The sequence below is a fragment of the Rhinopithecus bieti genome, unplaced genomic scaffold, assembly GCF_001698545.2.
Source record: "Rhinopithecus bieti isolate Rb0 unplaced genomic scaffold, ASM169854v2 scaffold_25360, whole genome shotgun sequence".
In the NCBI taxonomy this organism is placed as follows: Eukaryota; Metazoa; Chordata; class Mammalia; order Primates; family Cercopithecidae; genus Rhinopithecus; species Rhinopithecus bieti.
In genome coordinates, this window is record NW_016811703.1 from 1737945 (window position 1) to 1759832 (window position 21888).

Sequence of the window (21888 nt, forward strand, 5' to 3'; positions counted from 1 at the left end):
GGGATTATCTCATTCACAGATACATCTTTTGATGGCAGAAAAAAAAAGTATACATAGGTAGGGGAAAGACAGAAAAAGCAGTTGCTGAAAAATAGCACCTGATGGTGAGTAATGGACAACAATCTGTAACCCAGGCTGGAGTGCAGTGGTGTGACCTCAGCTCACTGCAACCTCTGCCTCCTGGGCTCAAGTGATGCTCCCAACACAGACTCCCGATTAACTGGGACTACAGGCGTGTGCCACTTTGTCCAGCGAATTTGTGTATTTTTTGTAGAGATAGAGTTTCACCATGATGGCCAGGCTGGTCTCGAACTCCTGGGCTCAAGTGATCCGCTGGTCTCGGCCTCCCAAAGTGCTAGGATTACAGGCATGAGCCACCGTGACCAGCCTAGCAATCAGGTTTTTATATGTTTGGGATGTGGGAGAGGCTAAGCTAAACTAGAATTCAAAAGAAAGGAATATATTGATAATTAAAGTTAGGGTGAAAAATAAAATTTCAGAGCAGAATAGGAAAAAAACATTATTTTAATAATTCACACTTATTGCACTATTATTTCAATTTTACAGAGAAAAACAGGCACAGAGTGATGAAATAGCTAGCTCATATATACACAACAAATGGCAGAGCTGGGATGCCAATCCTAGCAATCTAAACCAGCATTTAAAAACGAGGAATTAAAGCACATAGGGTGAGAAAAATTAGAAGGAAGGGACAAGAGCTCAAGGGGACACCTGGAAAAGAAATACTATAATTTAAAAAATTACCAACGGGCTAATTATAGTTGTGTTTTACTGGCAGAGAGCTTTGTCTATGTTAGCTCTTTTAATCCCGCTAATAATTCTGTGAGGTTGGTACTTTTAGTTCCATTTTTCAGACAAGGACGCTTAATAGATGATAATCGACACATTCTCTGCTTGCTCTGAGCTGCATCTCAACAGCTGGCTCTGGAGCAAGCAAAGGGAGACTGAGGGAAACAGAGCGGAGCAGGGCAAGCCGACTGAAAGTGAGAAATGCAGGAAATGTTTCTCATCTAGGCAGGAGCTGGTTCCAGCATTCAAATCTCTCCAGCCGGCCCGCCACCACGTCACAAACCCCGCCTCTCAGTGACAAAGCCCCGCCCCGTTCCTTTGGCTGTTCTCTGAGCTCCCAATACTTCCCTCTTTCTCTTTGGCCCCTCCTACCCCGCTAGCATCATTTCCTGTGCGCTGGATGCTGATTGGTCCGACGGTCGGAAGTGAGGGCGGGCGGTGGGGGCCGTTGCCGCAGTGACAGTGCTAGGGGAGTCCGAAGATGGCGGCGTCGCGTCGCTCTCAGCATCATCACCACCATCATCAACAACAGCTCCAGCCCGCCCCAGGGGCTTCAGCGCCGCCGCCGCCACCTCCTCCCCCACTCAGCCCTGGCCTGGCCCCGGGGACCACCCCAGCCTCTCCCACGGCCAGCGGCCTGGCCCCCTTCGCCTCCCCGCGGCACGGCCTAGCGCTGCCGGAGGGGGATGGCAGTCGGGATCCGCCCGACAGGCCCCGATCCCCGGACCCGGTTGACGGTACCAGCTGTTGCAATACCACCAGCACAGTCTGTACCGTCGCCGCCGCTCCCGTGGTCCCAGCGGTTTCTACTTCATCTGCCGTTGGGGTCGCTCCCAACCCAGCCGGCAGTGGCAGTAACAATTCACCGTCGACCTCTTCTTCCCCGACTTCTTCCTCATCTTCCTCTCCATCCTCCCCGGGATCAAGCTTGGCGGAGAGCCCCGAGGCGGCCGGAGTTAGCAGCACGGCACCATTGGGGCCTGGGGCAGCAGGACCTGGGACAGGGGTCCCAGCAGTGAGCGGGGCCCTACGGGAACTACTGGAGGCCTGTCGCAATGGGGACGTGTCCCGGGTAAAGAGGCTGGTGGACGCGGCAAACGTAAATGCAAAGGACATGGCCGGCCGGAAGTCTTCTCCCCTGCACTTCGCTGCAGGTCAGAGACTTTTGAATTGTTTATTAAAGGTTTTGGGTTTGGGTGCAGGGTCCAGTTAGGACAAGAAAACAGGTTATTGTGATGGGACAAAGTGGGGGCGTGGTCATGGTTCTTCAACACCTCACCAGAAGACTAGAGGTGCCTTTCTTTTGATGGTGTCTGGGTGAGGGGGGCGTGGTTGGGGGGGGGAGAAATGAATCCAAGAAATTCTTCAGTGGTTGCACAGTTTAGTTTTCGGTGTGCAGGAATAAAGTTAGATTTGGACAGCTTTAGAGTAGTTTTGTCGTTCGTGTGCTATTTCGTTTTTACAAAAGTATGTCCCTTGAGGACAGTCCAGACCAAAAGAGGTTTAATACAACCCAGCAAATGTTGGAGCATCTATTGTAGCCTTAGTAACCCCATGAAAGACAGAAATGAAGTTTATGAAAGTTTCCCTTCTTTTAAAGGAGTTTACAGTCTAGATGGGGAGACCAAAATATGCCAGTGTGAAACAACTGGAGAAGAATATTTGGATGCATTATATGATGATAGAAGAAATACAGGCTTTGATATTGTGGCCACTATTATTTGTTGTATAGCAGACCTTTTACCTCGTGTCAGTTGCCGCAGTTTTCTCATGGGCAAAAATCATAAAATGATGTTGTGCGAGCATTTGGTGAGAAGTATCTGGCACAAAGTTCTCCCTCAAAAAGTGTGAATTTCTTAAGCTCTGGACCTCACACTTGTCTTTTTTTTTTTTTGCAAATAGTTGATGATTTTCTCTCAAAGACACCTAATGTTTATAAAATAAAGAAAACTAAAAGAAAAACAAAGGACTGTAATCTCACTGCCTGGAGACTTAACTGTTGATATTTTAAACATATAGGTAATAATGTTATATACATTAGAAACATTATATTAGAAATACATACATTGTCCCAAATAGGACAGAAAAATACAAAATGAAAGGCATCACACGCTCACAAACATCAAAGATAACACACCAAAGATAACTTCTGTTAAGTTTCTCTTACATTTCTAATAGATATATATGTCACTTCTTCAGTTCTGTTAATAGTAAAACGTGTTGACCCACTGTAGTATTAATTATTTTTACCACACTTAGGAGATGTGATTAACCATTTTACAGATGACAAAAGTGAAGCATATGTCGATCGTTTAAATAAGTCCAGATTCACTCAGGAAATAGTAGAAATTGAGTTTGAATTCAGGCAGTTTGATTTTAGAGCTTGTGAAATCAAACTTAAACTGTCAGAACGCTGGATTAAGGTCACTTTTCATTTTTGTGAGTAATTGAAGTGTAGAGTTCCCGATTTTTGGGAGAAATAGTAATGGGGAGGGGCTTATATGCAAGACAGTAGCTTTCATATGTTTTTTATTGTAGCCCATACTTAGAAATACATTTTACATTGTCACATATGCAACTGAATCAAAAGCTTCTGGAAACAATACTTTCCCTTAATACATGTGTTGTCCTCTGATAGTTTATATCTTATTCGATTTCATGTTTAGCAAATGCTGCTTGTGATCCATTAATGGGTCATGACCTGTGGTATGAGAAACACTTAAAGGAAATCATTATTAGGTCACTGGATTCATTCTTGATACACAGAACTACTTACTAGGAATGCAGTAGATTGAATCATAAACAGACTTTTGTCTATTTGTTTGCTCAAGGGTCTTGCTTGTTTTAGATGAAATAGCATTTCTTTTTCTTTAGGCTAAATGAAAGGCCTAAGTCTGATTTTATAAATCAACAGAGGTGTCTGCTTTTGCATATTTTATTCCAAGTTTGACTATTTTAACAAATTGTTTCACCAATCAGGTTATTTCTCACCATCCCACTTTATGAGTAATCACCAACAAATGATAGTTATACTTACGTGTATTAATGTATTTAGGATAAGTCACACAAAATAGTGCTTGTTTCTCAAATCACATGTCTTCTATTTGCCACAATAGTTACTTGTTATTCTGTTTCAGAGTTTTATGTACATCCAGATTAGCTAGAAGATAAACAATAAAACAGTACCGTAATTATGTTGTAGTTATGAGAACCTAACCTTGAATCGGCTTTTTAAGAAAATTTTTAGCTCAGTTGTGGAAAACACAATAATAAAGAATTCTCAATGATAGGAAAACATAATATCCTGTAGTCAGTTTGCAACACTTCCGTGATTGAATGCATAACATTAAAGTTTTATTAAACTTCAGTCTTCTTTATCATGTATAGGCTGAGAAATGAAAAGAATTATCAGTGCCTGGTTATTATGATAGTAATTGAATTGTCATGGAATAGCTGTTTTAAAAATGAGAAATCGGTACAATCCCTTGAATGAAAAAATTTTAAAATTACAGTTTATTTGTTCCAGAAATATTTTAGTGTACTTAGATGATTGGATGTTAAATACTGACACAATCGTGTAATGGCAAGCAGTCTGTAAGCATGGAGCTTCCAGTCTAGTGGGGAAGCGTAAACAACAGCAACAAAAACCTGCGAAGTATCTAGTGTCTAATCTGGAGTGGCAGGAAACGTGCATTATACTGTCTGTCCCAGTATGTAATAGGAGCTCTTATCCTTGTTTTAGAGCAGTTAAGGAAATCCTTCTAGGTAGATTTTTTTTTAAAGCAGGTATTAAAAGGGTGAGCCCAAGCTAGCCAAGCAAAGGTTGGAAGGGATGATGTTAACTAATGCTTTTATTTCTATTTAAAAATGAGTTTACAGTTCTATGGAATGAAGTGAAACAATTTTGTTTTCTTTCCCACTTTTAGGTTCAGGGGTTATATGTGCAGGTTTGTTACGTGGTTAAATTGCAAGTCTTGGGGCTTTGGTGTACAGATTATTTCATCACCTAGGCAACGAGCATAGTACCAGATAGGTAGCTTTTGGATTTTCGGCCTCCCCCCGCCCTCTACCTTCCACCCTCAAGTAAGCCCCAGTGTGTATTATTCCCTTGTCTGTGTCCATGTGTACTCAAGGTTTAGCTCCCACTTATTTAAGTGAGAATGTGTGGCATTTGGAAATCATTTTTAAAGATCTCAGATGTGGTATGAAACCATGTTTAAATCCTTATCACTTTATTTATATTACGTTAAGAATAACCATATTTTTCCAGCAGGAAAATTAGGAACGCTTTCTATCCTATCTTGGATTGTGATAATTTGTTTAGAATATGGTTTAGAGACTGTGTTAGTAATGGAATCATCCTCTCCGCAATTAAGACAAAATCTTGTTTCCATTGTTGATACAGGTTCTCAAAATACTATTTTTGTTGTCTGCTTAAGATGGCTTTGTAAAGATGATCCATTCTTTTATTGTTGACTAGAATTTATATGAGACTTTTTCTTCCACAGATATGGTCCTTGACCCTGATTTTCTATTGTTTGAAGTACAGCAGTCAAAAGAGTTTTATAAATAGTACCAATTGAGAGTGATACCTCCTTGGTTTGGTATCTAGTAGTGACATTTTGTTAAAGGACCCATATATTCTGATGAGTTCTCTTTTATAGAAAAGTTCAAATGAGGTCTTTTTTCTTTTTTTTCCTGAAGGCTTTAGTAAAACATTAAATTCTGAGATTTTATGGTATTTACATGAAATCGAAGAAATCTTGAAATGGGCTTCCTGTTAACCTATACTACTTGGATTATGATAGGTAATGTGAGGTATTTTAAAATTAAAACCAGTTTTTTTTAATGGTATCCACTACCATACATATTTAACAATACAGAGATTTTTCAACTCATTCCTGACTCCTCTGGATTTTTCAGCATGGCCATGCTTGTTTTTTTTTTTTTTTTTTTTTCTCGCCTTTGTACAAATGTTGTTCCTGTTAAAAGTCACCATATACTCTAAATTGTTGCCTATGAGTGGGTAATAAAATGAGTCAGAATGCTTCAGTCTTACAGTGGGAATTATTTTACACTTTTCGTTGCCTGGCAAGATCCTTAATATTACTTGTAAGCAAATGCCCTGTCTCAAGATTTAAGAAGGGTCTAATTTGGTAATAGAAGAAAGGGACCTAGTTTCATAAATACCTTCCCAGACTTAAAATTGTTGATCATAAACTGGATTACATTTTACTTAGTGTTTTCTTAAAGCCGTACACTTTTCTTAAGGTACCTCTTTAAAAAAAAAAGTTTAGAGAGAACTTTTAATTAGAAAGATGTGCAAAGTGTCTCTTTCTTTTACCTCAGTGTACTACTCTTTGGAAGCAAATGATTTAAAGAACAAATTAGCTATTTGTAAGATGATATGTAAATTTATTGCTAATAGCAAAAAAATTGGTAACAAGCCAACTGTTCAACAATAGAGAAATGCTTACATAAATTATAATACTGTATAATTTCTATTACATGTGTATTCCTACATATATGTTCTTTTATCCATCAACCATCTTTTTATTAAAGCATTATCAGTGTAAATGGTAGGCATCTGTGCAGCTTCTCCAAATATGCTAATATGCATATCATTATCTAAGTTCACTATTTGTATAAAGATTTATCTTTTAGTGTGAAATCTGCAAATCTTAAGTATACATTCACTGAATTTTGACAAATGCAGATACCTGTGTAACTCAAATTATGACTTTCCTTAGAGAAACTTCAGAAAGTTCCCTCATACCGCTTATCTCAATCCTGTCACTATCACTTTTCCTTCAGGCAGCCACCGTTCTGACGTTTTTTCCACTCTAGAATAAGAGTTGCCTGTTTTAGAATTTCATGTAAATGCAGTCGTACGCTATTTACTCTTTCTGTAAGACTTATTTTGCTCAGCCTAATGTTTTTGATTTTGTAACATGTATCAGTAGTTCCTTTTTACTGCTGAGTAGATTTCATTATATGAATATGTTGCAGTTTTTGTATCCCTTCCTCAGTTGATAGACCCTTAAGCTGATTCCAGTTTTGGCTATTATGAATAAAGCTGCAATGAACATTCTTATGAAATCCTTTTTGTGGACATGGATTTTCTTTCTCTTGGGCAAATACCTAGTATTAGAATCTCTGGGTCTTAGGGTAGTAGGTAAATGTCTGATTTTATAAGAAACTGCCAACACCTTTTTTTCCCAAAGCATGTGTCCCATTTTACATTCCCATCAACAATTTTTGATGGTTGTTGTTTGATTTTGCTCTTGTTGCCCAGGCTGGCGTACAATGGTGCGATCTCGGCTCACTGCAACCTCTGCCTCCTGGGTTCAAGCGATTCTCCTGCCTCAGCCTCCCGAGTAGCTTAGATTACAGGCATACACCACCACACCCAGCTAATTTTTGTATGTTTAGTAGATACCGGGTTTCACCATGTTGACCAGGCTGGTCACGAACTCCTGACCTCAGGTGATCCATCCACCTCAGCCTCCCAAAGTGCTGGGATGACAGGTGTGAGCCACCTCGCCTGGCCTTATATATCTTTTATGAAGTTTTGCCCTTTTTTTTTTTTTTTTTTTACTGGACACACTTCATTTTTATTGGGTTATCTTTTATTATTGAGTTTAAGAGTACTTTATATGTTATGCATACTAGTGCTTTGTGGGATAAATATGCTAATATTTCCTCCCAGGCTATGGATTACTGATTAATTTTCTTAATGAGAATCATTTGAACAGAAGCTTAAAATTTAATTTATTTATTTTATGGTTATTGCTTTCTCTGACCTATCACCTGCATAAGAACTTTTATCTGGCCCCAAGTTACAGAAATTCTCATGTATATCCTATGAAAATCTTTATGATTGGCCGGGCGCGGTGGCTCACGCCTGTAATCCCAATACTCCGGGAGGCCAGAGGGGCGGATTACGAGGTCAGGAGACCGAGACCATCCTGGCTAACACGGTGAGACACCGTCTCTGCTAAAAATACAAAAAAAAAAAAAAACTAGCCGGGCGTGATGGCGGGCGCCTGTAGTCCCAGCTGCTCGGGAGGCTGAGGCGGGAGAATGGCATGAACCCGGGAGGCGGAGCTTGCAGTGAGCGGAGATCGCGCTGCTGCACTCCAGCCTGGGCGACAGGGCGAGACTCCGTCTCCAAAAAAAAAAAAGAAAAAAAGAAAATCGTTATGATTTTAGCTACATTGTATCACATGTGACTATATCCACTTCAGTATTCTTATGCTGTGCGTGGTAGTTTTCTGTTCATTTAAGTCTGTATTTATATTTAAAGTGTGTCTATTATAGACAGTATATATCTGAGTGTTGCTTTTTAAGGCATTCTGACAATTTGTCTGTTTTAATCTACCTCATTAACTAATATTGATACCTCCAATTCAGTCTAAGAACTATAGGGTTTTTACTTACCTCTTATATGTTGGATCTGGCCATCATTTCTTCCATACTTGAGAACTTGTGGTTGTCAAGGACCTGCTGAGAGCTGTTAATATTGAAGGTCTGAGGAGAATGGGAGTTTCTTTCCCGCGCCCGGCTGGTTTAGTTTATTTTTGAACTAATGACACAGAGACTATAGCTTTAAGGTTTCTTGAGTCAATCAGTAAATTCAAAACAAATTTTGTTCAGTTTGGACTTGTAGTTCATGGAAATCATCTGCTAACTACCAAACGCTTCTTCACTTTAAAAGAAAATCTACCACAGAAGAAAAAATATGCAAGCCCAAACGTCTGACGCTTACCAGCAGTTTAGTTTATACTGAAAAGGCAAAAGGGATAGAGAAAAAATTTTACATCACGTTATTTTCCCTTTTCCAAACCAAAATACATACATAAATAAATAACTTGTCTAAATTGAATGGGGAGCTGACACACTCCAAAAAGTTTAAGCTCAAAAAAAAAAAAAGTTTAAGCTCACACTATTTTAATTCTATAAAGATACCTGAACGAACTGGCAAAACAAGTTTTGAGAAAAGAACTTAGTAACTTGCTGTGGGGAAAGCACACTTAAACATCTGATGAAGCCTTAAAAGAAAAACAGTGGGCAGACAAAAACAAAACACCTAAACCTTTCTTCAATTACTCGAAATCAAAGTGATTTTTTTTTTTAATGAGCCGCAGAGTTATCCTGAGCTCCCAGACTTTAGTAGAAATCCCTAGGAAACCCACCCTACTCAATTTTTCTTACAGATACAATGCTTTTTATTCACCAGTAAACTAAAAGAGACTTTATCTATAAAATGCCCTTAGCACAATGTCTCCAGTTAAGGTTCCTGAGAAAATGTCTCATAGGTTATATAAACGGAGGTATAAATTTATGTTTCATAGTTTAAATGCTACCACTGTAAAAGATGATCCTGCAGACCTTACTGAAAGACTTGATCTATTCTAGGCCAGAGCAGCATGTCCAACACAAGAAAAAGGGACAAGGAGGATCACCGTAACTATCTCAGACCTTTATTTTGTCCTTGACATTAGTAATTAATTTCTGTAAAATGAGCAATGAAAGAAACTGACATCAAATACATACAAAATTCTTACAAGAAGAATTTGGAGAATAACTTCCCCATAGACAAGTAATACCTAATAGAAAAAAAATGCCCACAAAACAGACAAAATTATAATCAATTATTTTAACACTAGCTAAAAGAGAATATGAGAATGATACACAAGACATGGAAGTATAGCCTATGCCTGAGTTAGAAATAAAAGGAGAGAGTTCAGAAAATAATTCAAAATAAAGGAAAAAATAATTTCAAGAAGAAAAGACTAAACAAGAAAGAATACAAAATGGAAAAAAGATGCTACAGATGGTACCTTATAACAGAGGCCAGCAAACTACAACCCATGCACCAAATCGGCCCATCACCTATTCTCATAAAGAAAATTTTACTGGAACACAATCACACTCATTCCTTCACGAGCAAGATTATGAGAATGGAATATTTCCTGCCCTTAAGAAAGCTTGTAGTAAAAATGCAGTGTTTCTCAAACTTTTGGCTTCAGCGCTCTTTTACAGTCTTAAAATAATTGAAGTAACTTTTGTTTATGTGGGATGTGTCTATGGAGACTTACCATATGAAAAATTTAAAACCAATATAATACTAGAAATTTAAAAAATAAAATGATAAACTCCATTCTATGTAAATATATCCGTAAACATCATTCTTAATGAAAAGCAATTTTCTAAAGCAAATAATGAGAAGAGGCATTATTGTACACTTTGCAAGTCCCTTTCATGTCTGACTTAATAGGAGATAGCTAATTCTCATCTGCTTCTACCTGCCAATCGTGGTGTATTGTTTGGGTTAGAGTATATGAAGAAAATCCTGCTTCAAACAGAAAATGCTGTTGGAAAAAGAAGAAATATTTTAATAACATTGTCAGATAATTTTGCATTTTTTCTCTTTGATTCTACACCCTCACTTGATAAGTAGTAGTTTCCTAAGGGGTAGGTGCAATGTAGAATCTGAAGCCAAATCAGTGAATTTTTTTATACTTCTGCTATGTTAGAATTCATTGTTAGAATCCAGAAATAGGTATACTTGTGCTTGATCATTTAGAAAATACTGGTTATTGAAGCTATGCAGATATTCCAAATGTTGACACATTTTTACTTTGTAATAACAATAATAAGCATAATTGTTAATATTACCACCAATCTCATCAGAAAAGTATTTTAGAATTGGGAAACTGTTCAGCTTATAGCGACAGTTGCAAGTATTACAGAATTCTAATATTTCCTTGAAAGCTCAGATTTTATCATTGGGAACAAATACCACTTGGTTTCCTAAAATATTCTAATAATTCCTGTCATCACACCCTGGACAACATCAGCTATTACCATAGTTTCTTAGTGGGGACATAGCTCCATAGCATGTACAAATCTTAAGTGCATAGGGAGTTGAATTTTTACAAAGTGAATACACCTGGGTAAGTAGCGCCCTGCTCAAGAATCAGAACATTATCTGCAATCCATAAGCTCCTGTCCTATGTCTTTTGAGTCATTACCCCTCTACCACTCAGATTTTTATCTGTTTTGAACTTGTGATAAATGATACTATATAGTCAGTACTATTTTGTGGGAGCTTCATCTATCTTATATAGTTGTTGTTTGTTCATTTTCATTGTTTATAGAATTCTGTTGTGTGAATATACCACTACTTACCCATTCTACTGTTGAGTATTTGGGTGGTTTTTATGTGTGTTCTATTATGAATAGTGCGTCCATGAACATTTTTGTACATGTCTCTAAACGTCAACATTGAAAACATTTTAGTTGTTTGATAAAACCAATACTTAGTAAATTTGCATTTCTTAGGCCACCGCGTTACTTTTAAAAGACAATTGGCATTTACTTTTTGGCATTGTATCTCTTCCTATTCTTTTTGTCTTTTGCCTTTTGGTGTCTTTGTTATCTGTGCTTTGTTAAAGTCATTGCGAATATTTTCCTGGCTTGTTTTAAAATTTTATCTGTAAGCTTTTGAAATCTATTGCCTTAAAAAGCATTTTTTTTAATCTATAAACTTTTCAAATCTGTTGCCTTAAATTGTGTTTTTTTTTTTTCTTCTATTGCTGCTTCTATCCTGAAATCATGCAGCTGTCCACTTAATTTTGTTATGGTTTCATTTTGACATTTTACACCTTGATCTATTTTAAATTTCTTTTGCGATACATTTAGAGGTAAATACTTTAAAAATTGTTCTTTTCTAAGCAGGTGCCGGATTTTTTTTGAACCATTTATTGAATAATAAACACAGGCTGGGTGTGATGGCTCACTTGTAATCCCAGCACTTTGGGAGTCCAAGGTGGGAGGTTCACTTGAGCCCAGGAGTTTGAGACCACCCTGGGCAATAAAGCGAGATCCCCATCTCTACAAAAAAAATTAAAAAGCTAGCCGGATGTTGTGCTGTACCCCTACTGACTGTGATGGGGATAGCACCAGGTTCAAGAGGCCAAAAAAGAGACCCTGAGCCAATGAATGAAACATAATGTGTCCTGGGGGCTAAAATACAGGGGAGAGATTCCAGTCGCAGTGGACGGGGCAGAACCCCCAGTCCATTGCTGGTGTGGTGGACAGAATTACTACATGGCCCAGTGGCATTAGGATGGGTAGAATAACCAACTGCTTGCAAAAAGCATGCAGTTAATATAGTATTTTCACTTAACAGCCTCCCCAACAACCTCCACTTGGCAACCTTTAACCCAAAACGAAGGGCCTCAATCCTCGATATGGCCCATGTTCCATTCCACAGGATGGACTTGGAGCTCAGATGTCCCTTGTAGATAAGAAATGGATCTCCAGGTTGACCACTCTCGGATTCCCTAGCTTGGAACTGTGACCACACATTCAGGTGCATCTGCCATCCAGTGTCATTCTCAGGGTATGCTCAGGTCAGATTATTGCTGTCACATGCATCTACCGTATACCCAGTGTGGTGGGATGCCTGTAGCCCCAGCTACTAGGGTGGCTGAGGTGGGAGGATCGCTTGAGCACCGGAAGTCAAGGTTGCAGTGAGCTATGATCATGCCACTGCACTCCAGCCTGGGCAATAGAGCAAGACCCTGTCTCTTAAATAAATAAATACAAATCAACCATTAAAATAGAGATGGATTTTCTTTTTAAAAAATGATATTCAGGGACATTTTGCTGCATTTTCATTTGATGTCTAGTTACTGTGATTCATTCATTGTCCTATGGTTAACCTTTGTCTCCCTACTGTGGCCTTCAGAGTAATCTCTACAACAAATTCTATGTTGAATTTAAGGAAGCTAGACCAAAAACTATCTGCAGAATTTCGAGAATCTTTGTAGCCTTTTTTCCCTTTTGGCTGCCAAGATTGATGTATATATAGGTATCTATCTATACTTAGCAGTTTTCTTAACCTGTATCTAAGTTCATATAGCAGGAATTTGAATTATGTCGCTTTGGTAATGGTCTTAGTCTTCACGCTGACATACGTAAAATAAAGGACTTGTAGTTTGGATATACTGTATTGGTTTTGAGGGATGATCTGCTTCTCTTCATGATTTCTGTGGCAGAAAGTTAGTTGATTTCAGTTTGGCTTTTTTTTTTTTTGTGACAGAGTCTCGCTCTGTCGCCCAGGCTGGAGTGCAGTGGCGCCGTCTCGGCTCACTGCAAGCTCTGCCTCCTGGGTTTACGACATTCTTCTGCCTCAACCTCCTGAGTAGCTGGGACTACAGGTGCCTACCACCACACCCGGCTAGTTTTTAATATTTTTAGTAGAGATGGGGTTTCACCGTGTTAGCCAGGATGGTCTTGATCTCCTGACCTTGTGATCCGCCCACCTTGGCCTCCCAAAGTGCTGGGATTACAGGCATGAGCCATCGCGCCCGGCCGATTCCATGTTGTTGCCATTTTTTGTCTCTTACTTCTTTCTCTCTATTTAAACCATTCTGAACTTTTTTAGGTATTTGAATATAAAGAGTTTCTCACCTCTTGATTTACTGTGCCTTACTCTCTTTGGAACATTTACTCCTATCCTTTTGTCTGGTAAATTGCTTATTCCTCAGATCTTAGCTCAAAATATCACTTTATTAGGGAAGCTCTCTATTCCAGACTTGGTTTTCTTTGTAACCCTATATTGTAATTATTTGTTAGGGTGATTGTTAGTCAGTGTTAAGTCTTGAGAGAGGATAGATTTGTACTGAGTTAATTCATGATATGTAGACACATGCTCACACACTTACTACTGAATTCATTTTTGTCATGAATATTTTTAACCAGGATCTTTCTGTGTTCACCTTAGAGATTTTGCATGTCTGAGATTATTTTAATTTCACTTTTACATGGAAATAAAGTTAGCTATATATGAAATTAAGTATCAAAATATCTTTTCTCTTAGTTAAGGTGGACTTCAGTCAACTGATTCTTTGTTTTTTGTTTTTAGCTGATTCCTTTTCTTTCTGAAAGACTATAGCCTTTGTTGTTGTTAGACTTTGCTACAAACTGTCCATGCCGTTTGGCACTCCATGACTGTATTAATCTGAACTTTCACTTCTTCCTTTAATTATTGGAAGTCTTGTAATTATTTCTATAATATTTCCTCTCTTCCCATCCTCTATCTGTCTTATGTTTTCTCTCAGGGAGTTGTCTTCTGTTTCATGTCACAAGTCTTTCCCTAATTCCTAGTTTTGGGACTATTCACTATAGCAGATACCTTTTCTCCATGAAATACAGTAAAACAGAAAACTTTGAAGAACTGTAGAAGATAGGCCTGTACAAGAAAGTGAGTAGAACTAGAAGGTCATGGTGAGATGGGGCTGTTGTGCTACGTATCCCTCTATAATTTTGAGGCTGCCTCCGGCACATCAGCCAAAATACAGGTGTCATTCAGATTTTTAATTCAGCAAAATTGTGAATTACCGTGTTTAGTGGGTCTTTAGAGAACGCATAAGTCTGAACTGCTAGTGTTCAACTAGTGAATGGCAAGTCTGTTGGCCAGGAAAAACCGTTTTTTAAAACTCATAGCTATTGCATAAATGTGTCATAGCTGAATTTTGTTTCATTGAAAGCAATATTTTCATTGTTAAAATTTTGTTTTGCTTTTATTTGGGATGAAAGTCGATTGATAATACTTAAGATAGGGAAAGTAATATTCATATTATATATATATAGCAAGCCATTCTCATATTTTAGATTCTAGTTTTTCCTAATGTTTCTAAAGATAATGATGAACAAGTCACATTTGTCACCAAGTGCCTTTTTATCTTTCCCAACTCAGCTTCTCTGATATCATTTATGTCAGGTATTAAAAGAAAAACCTTAGTCAAATTAAATTTAACAGTTTAATTGAGCAAAGAATGATTCATGAATCAAGCAACCTCCAGAGCCAGAATAGGTTCAGAGTAATTCCGGGGCTGCCACATGGTCAGGTAACAATTATGGATAGAAAAAGTAAGTGATGTACAGAAGACAAAAGTAAGGTATAGAAGGAGCTTGATTGCTTACAGCTTATTGTTTGCTTTATGTGAACACAGTTTGAACATTTAGCTGCTTTTATCTGAATCTTTGTGATTGGTACAAGAGTAGGTTACATTCAGTTTACATATCCAGTTAGATGTATGTATGAAGAAACCTTTAGGCCTAACGTAAAATATGTAAGGAGGCAACTTGAGGCTAAATTAAATTTAATTTAGGAAAATAGATATATATGAGAGAGTTCCATGAGTTATTTTTCTAGACAACCCCAAACTTAGTTTACAGTTACTTTATGTAATGGGATATTTTACACTTAAAACATGGGAGATGTAATATAAATGTTCTCATTTGGTATGTAACTGTAGGTTAAAAGATTAATAGTTCAAGTGATATACAGTGGTTGTACTTTTGCTGACAGTCCAATTAGGGGAAAAATGACTTTAAGATATGATTTTGCTGCCATAGATAAAAACATCAGTTTAAAATACTCCAAACACCTTAGATTTTTCTCTTTTTTTCAATTTCAGAAGTCATAGTTGTCAGTTATATGATTTAATATTGGCCATCGTTGTTCTGTGGAAGCTTTAATTTTAGGCAGGTTTAAAATGCGGAACATGAGGGAATGGGGAATAGATACTAGTGACCTTAAATTTGATACTGAAATATTTTTGAAAGGCCTTAATCACCTCTTTACTGTTAGAATAAGGAAAATTGTTAAGTATATTGGGATTTGGCTGTGTGTTAGGAATTTGTATTTCCTCACTGCCAGCACACCACATAGTATATTTTTAAATTGCTTTGAATATGTAATATAGTGTCATTATTTCTCATGAACTGTTTGGGGGAAAGAATGTGCTGAAATTTACACATTATATTACTTGATATAGTCGTTCGGGAAAAGCAGTTCATCGGGGTACTTCTTGTTGCTACCTGCTTTGCCTGACCCTTCCTCAACTGGCACCTCTAAAAATAGAGTTGCTTAAGCTAGAAACCTGAGAGCCAGTCATCTTTGCTTTAAAACCTATCCGTTTCTTTCTTCTTTGACCCAGCTATACTTTCACTCTTTTTTTCCAACCCACTATCAATTCTTGCCCAGGCTACTGCAGAATTTTTCTTGACTAGTCCCTCTGATTTTGCTCTTCACTTCAGTCTGTATTTCACATAGCTGACAGATGATCCTTTTAAGATTTAAATAATCCAGTAATTTCCTTAATAAATGGTTTCCCACGTACTTATAATGAAATCCAATCTTCTTACCCTTGACTTACAAAGCTGTTACAAATACTGTTGGTTATGTACCCCAAATTTATTTTCTTCTAATTCTTCACTAATAGATCTTAGATTTCGTTCAAGGCAGTAGTGTGTTCGGCTATAAAAGACTTGATTTTTTAGCCTTTTTTATTTTTTTGGTAGCTGGACAGATGACAGATTTTTGGCCAGTGAACTATATATGAAAGTATCTGGAGATGTGATTTCTTCCTTAATAATAAAAAAGTCAAGAGAGAAAGCTCTCGCCCCCACCCCTCGCCCCCAACCCTTTGCTCACTCTGCCTTGTCTGAGAACCTAGATATGAGGCTTGGAGATACAGCACTCTTGTGACTGTGAGGTAACAAGCAAGTGGAGATGCTAAGAATGTCAGAGTGGAAAGATTCTAAGGAGCTCCTAATACCGTTGATAAACTGCTATGTGTGCTGGGATTGCCTTTGTCTTGACAAATTGTGTGAGACAAGTGAATCTCTCCATTTTCTTTTTTTGTTTGTTTGTTTTTTTGAGACGGAGTCTGGCTCTGTCGCCCAGGCTGGAGTACAATGGAGTGCTCAGCTCACTGCAAGCTCCGCCTCCCGGGTTCACGCCATTCTCCTGCCTCAGCCTCACGAGTAGCTGGGACTACAGGGGTCCGCCACCACGCCCAGCTAATTTTTTGTATTTTTAGTAGAGACCGGGGTTTCAGCGTGTTAGCCAGGATGGTCTCGCTCTCCTGACCTCGTGATCCACCCGCCTCGGCCTCCCAAAGTGCTGGGATTACAGGCGTGAGCCACCGCGCCCAGCCGGTAATTTTTTAAGAGGAACAAGGTGGGTCAACTCTACCCTACTAGATATCTAGACTTATCTTAAAGTTAAACTAACAAATAGACAAACTGACTAACCAAAAGAAAAGGAAAATAAAATAAAATTTTAACTCACACCATAGTTAGAAGTTAATTAAATATCTAAATGTGAAAGAATTATAATCTAGATGAAATGTAGGATCAGTATAGGAATCGGAAAGGTTTCCTTAAATTTTATATATAGAGCACAATCCATGTAGGAAAAGATTAATGTTTAGAATATGTAAAGAACGCTTGCAGAATCATAAGAAAAAGACAAATAGCCCAAAGGAAAATGGCCAAGACAATGAACTGACAAGAGGTGAAATGTGAATACTTAGTAAACATAGGAACAGATGCTTATATCAATTTGCATGGGTTTAACTATGAGTATTTTAAAACTTCAGCTGACTTAAAGCCTAAGGACATTTATTTTACTGCTTGATAAGAAGTGTAGAGGTAGGAAATTCAGGAGTTGGTTTCAGTTCTGTGAACATAGTAAGCGTTCTATGCCTGCTTAAAAAAAAAAATTCTCTTGAATTTTCTAACTGTTGGGAGGAAGGGGGGGAGAGGAGGAGAAAGGGCACTCTTCCTCCCACACCTTCTGTAGGAGGTGTAGAAGAGAGAAAAATATTTCCAGAAGCTTCTAGATTTTCCCATCTGTCCTCATTGCCGGTCACTGGCAGAGCAGAATGAAATTACCTGATTGACTTAATTAGGATTCCTTCCCTGGACTGGGGAAGGGTTGGCTTTCTCTTAGTATATTATTTCCTGCCCAATTCCCAAGCAAAATTGAGTCTGAGCAAAATTGAGTCTTTCTGTTGGCCAGTGTATTAGTTCATTCTCACACTGCCATAGAGAACTACCTGAGACTGGGTAATTTATGATATAAATTTTATGAATAAAAGAGTTTTAATTGACTCATAGTTTTGCAGGCTGTACAGGAAACTTGGGTGGGAGGAGACCTCAGGATATTTACAATAATGGCAGAAAGCAAATGGGAAGCAAGCATGACTTACCATGGCAGGGCAGGAGAGAGACAGCAGAAAGAGGGAGGTGCCATCTCTCTCCCTTTTTTTTTTGAGATGGAGTGTCGCTCTGTTGCCTAGGCTGGAGTACAGTGGGGTGATCTCGGCTCACTGCAAGCTCCACCTCCCGGTTGCCACCCACTTTTAAACCTCCGGATGTCATGAGAATTCACTCATGTGACAGCACTGGGGGATGGTGCTAAACTATTAGAAACCACCCCCATGATCCAATCACCTACTGCCAGGCCCCCCCTGCAATACATGGGGATTCCAATTCAAAATGAGATTTGGATAGGGACACAGAGCCAAACCATATCAGCCAGAAGGATGGATTATGGTTATCAACCTTCCACTAATATAGATTGAACCATATGATATTGACAATAATAATGTGAATATATGAAATATATTCTAATCACATAGAATATGAAATACATAATATATAAATAACATGAAATGTATAAAATATAAATATATAAACACAAGTGTTTAAAAACACATATTGAAAAGTATATAATAAGCAGGATAAAACAAACTGAATTTATGTAATAGTATCTCTGGGGAAGCAAAGAGGGGACTAGAATTGAGGGAGAGAGTTCAACTGTATTCATATATTTAATTTTCTCCATTGATCTCATTAAATCCTCATGATACTGGACTTTGCGTAATGTTGTTGTTCTTTGACTTCCATGATGTTGTACTTTCTTAATATTTCTTACCTTTCTAAGTGTTTGCCTCATCCTTAGACTGCTTGAGACTCTGACTCCCCAAACCCCATTTTGTCTGAAAACTGATACTTCTTATAAAATTCTGGTTTTATCTTCCCAAGTGCTTGTGTTCCCACTCATTTGCCATATTGTTTCCTCAAACTCAACGAATCCACGCTTGAATTGTTTCAGTTCACCACCCGTTTCATATTGTGTGGCCACTAGCCCCAAGAATAGATATTTTGGCATCATCTTTACTTCTTCCTTTTCAAAATTCCCTTTGACCAAGCATTCACCACGTATTTCTCATACCTATACATTCACCCCCAATTTCCCTCATAAAGTGCTGTGTGTTGTGATTTGTCTTAGATTCGGTTATCGCCAGTATTTATTTATTTATTTTTATTTTATTTTATTTTATTGAGATGCAGTCTTGCATTATTGCCCTGGCTGGAATGCAGTGGTGTGATCTCAGCTCACTGCCACCTCTGCCTCCCAGGTTCAAGTGATTCTCGTGCCTCAGCCTCCCAAGTAACTGGGATTACAGGCGCCTGCCATCACACCTCGCTAATTTTTGTATTTTTATTAGAGATGGGGTTTCACCATGTTGGCCAGGCTGGTCTTGAACTCCTGACCTCAGGTGATCCGCCCACCCCGGCCTCACATGGTGCTGTGAGGGTGTGAGCCACTGCACCTGGCCTATCAGCAGTATTTAAATAACCTTTGTTTCTATGAATGTAGAGATGAGTTTCTTGTGAGATGAGTTTCTTGTGAGATGAGTTTCAGTTTTGTCTTGTGAAGCATGAGGGAAAGTGAGTTCCTGGACAAGTCTTGTCATATTTATTCTGTGTTCCTAGCACTGTTGTACAGCACATATTAAGTGTTTAGAAAACGTGTTTTTGAATGAACAGCCCAAAGACTAAAGGAAGAGCTTCCTTACTTCTAAATTCTGTGAAATGAGTCAGTTTGAATGAAGCTAATGTTTCTTTTGTTTTATTCCATTTACTATAGAGTGCAATACTTCAGTTGTTCATTCTTGTTGATATTGTTACAGAAACTCTAATGGTTCTTTTTACAAAATCAAATCTATATACAAGACATTTTTCCCTTTCTTTTTAGGTTTTGGAAGGAAGGATGTTGTAGAACACTTACTACAGATGGGTGCTAATGTCCATGCTCGTGATGATGGAGGTCTCATCCCGCTTCATAATGCCTGTTCTTTTGGCCATGCTGAGGTTGTGAGTCTGTTATTGTGCCAAGGAGCTGATCCAAATGCCAGGGATAACTGGAACTATACACCTCTGCATGAAGCTGCTATTAAAGGGAAAATCGATGTGTGCATTGGTAAGTATCATTTGATAATATCTAAATTTTAAATAAAGGTTTATTCTTATGTTTTTTTGTAGTATAAATAGTGTTTCCTCAGAATAGGTAAGGAGGGGTTTATTGCTTCTTCTAGAAGCAATTCTTTTCCATCAAAAGGTAAATAGAGAGATGGTAATCTAAAGTTACTTAGGGGAAGATTCACAACATTAACTTTCCAAATGCAGTCAAATGCCAGCTGATGTGAAACTCAATTTTGATGGATTAGTGTTCAGATTTAGTTAATTTACAGTCTCTTTTAAAGACTAGACATTTTCTATCTTACCATCGATGACAGCCATTATAAAGTACAAATTCTACTGAGTTGGATGACATTTGAACACTTGAGGTTGATTAAAGGAAACTCATCTAGTACAGTAGTCCCCCCTTTTACGGGGTTTTGAGTGTTTTGAATACAGTAGTTCAGAACTTAATATTTTCAACATGTGCCACAGTCATGAGAAAAAGCAATTTCAAACAAATTGGACTTTTTAATCATTTTAGGTGTCTAGATGAAATGAAGCTGTATTCAATCAGCATTTTGTTCTCTCATATATATATTCACATTTTGATTTGCTGTATACAATTTTTTATTTTGAAATCTAAAGTAAGCTTCTAGAGGGCAAGTATAATTTCTGTTGAGTGTGTCATCTGTTTCTTGATACTTGAGATAGTGGATGTTTGTTTAGCCATGGCAGGTTGATTTACATAATTGTCTTCCCAGATGTCATCCACTTTAGCATCATCAGTTCTTTAATGATGCAACTAAAATAGATACGTCATTTTAAAAGATATAGTGGTGGTGCTTAATAATGATTAAGATTATTCCCTCCTCATAGCCATCTATTGCAGCTTCTAATATAGTTTTCAATATTCCTCAAATTATTGCAATGCCTGACATAAAACTATTTTTTAAAAAATCACATTCTCTGTCATTATCCTTTGTTACTTCAGCACTACTAACATGACCTTTGAATATCCTCTCCTTTCCTTTTTTTCACATCTTCCAGTTTCAGTTGACTCTCCCATTTCCTCCTGAGTCTCTCACGAACGTAGCCACATCCTGGACCAAGTCATTACATAAAACTACCTTGAGAAGCTTCAACTTACAACATCCTCTCTCTGACTACAAAGACTCTTAAGTTCCTTGCTTTTGTAAATGATAAGTATTATTGAGCTTGGAATGTATTTCCTACATAGTCTTCTAGACTTTCAACTTCTCTGCTGTCATTGCTTCTTGCATCACCTTGTTGTCACAGCCACTGGATTTTTCTCAGTCATTAGTCAGAATTTTATACTGTTCTCACTTTGTTAAAATATTATCCTTTCCAGTCTTCAGTCTTCTGTTTTCCTGCCTCTACCTCCGAAGTTTTCATTTTATCAGTCTTTTGAATGTCTTATTGAAATTAGTATTTCTGTCCTCCTCCTCTTAATCCCTCTTTTAAAAGTCCATAATGCAAATGCTCTTTTTATCAAGGTTCTATTGAAATAAAGGACTAGATATCGGGCTTGAATTTTTAATGAATGGATCCCTGAAGCACTCTACTTCCTCAATTCTCAGTAGGCTTTGGCACATATTGTCTTCCTTCTGTTTAAGTTCTTGTGCCTCATAAAAGTTGAGGGAAGGGGAAGGGCACCTTTGAAACTATACTCAAAATATAAATGAGGATATAGTTGCTATTAAAGTATGTATCATAGTTATTATGGGAGTCAAAATTGGTTGTAAACCCTGGTATACTTAATTAGCTTTCAGAAAGCTCTTAGGAGGTTTATTCTCAGGTTCACTGAAACCTCTAATAGCTTATATATCTTACTTTCTGGATTTTGAATATGGTTAAGGAATTCTGAGGTTTTTCTCTGTAAGGTAGAGTTCTACTTTGGGACAGCTGGATTAAAAAAATATTGGAAGCTTTTTTTTTTTTTTT

The 21888-nt window shown here is 37.9% G+C and overlaps 1 protein-coding gene across 1 annotated transcript in view; it reads left to right on the top strand.

Annotated features, from left to right (window-relative positions):
• The first annotated feature begins 544 nt into the window (after positions 1-544).
• Positions 545-21888, top strand: part of TNKS (tankyrase) — a 228137-nt gene continuing 206793 nt past the window's right edge. The window contains 2 exon segments of the mRNA XM_017894677.1: positions 545-1964; positions 19721-19945. Of these exon segments, the coding sequence (XP_017750166.1) occupies positions 1292-1964; positions 19721-19945 (898 nt within the window). The 5' untranslated portion in view covers positions 545-1291.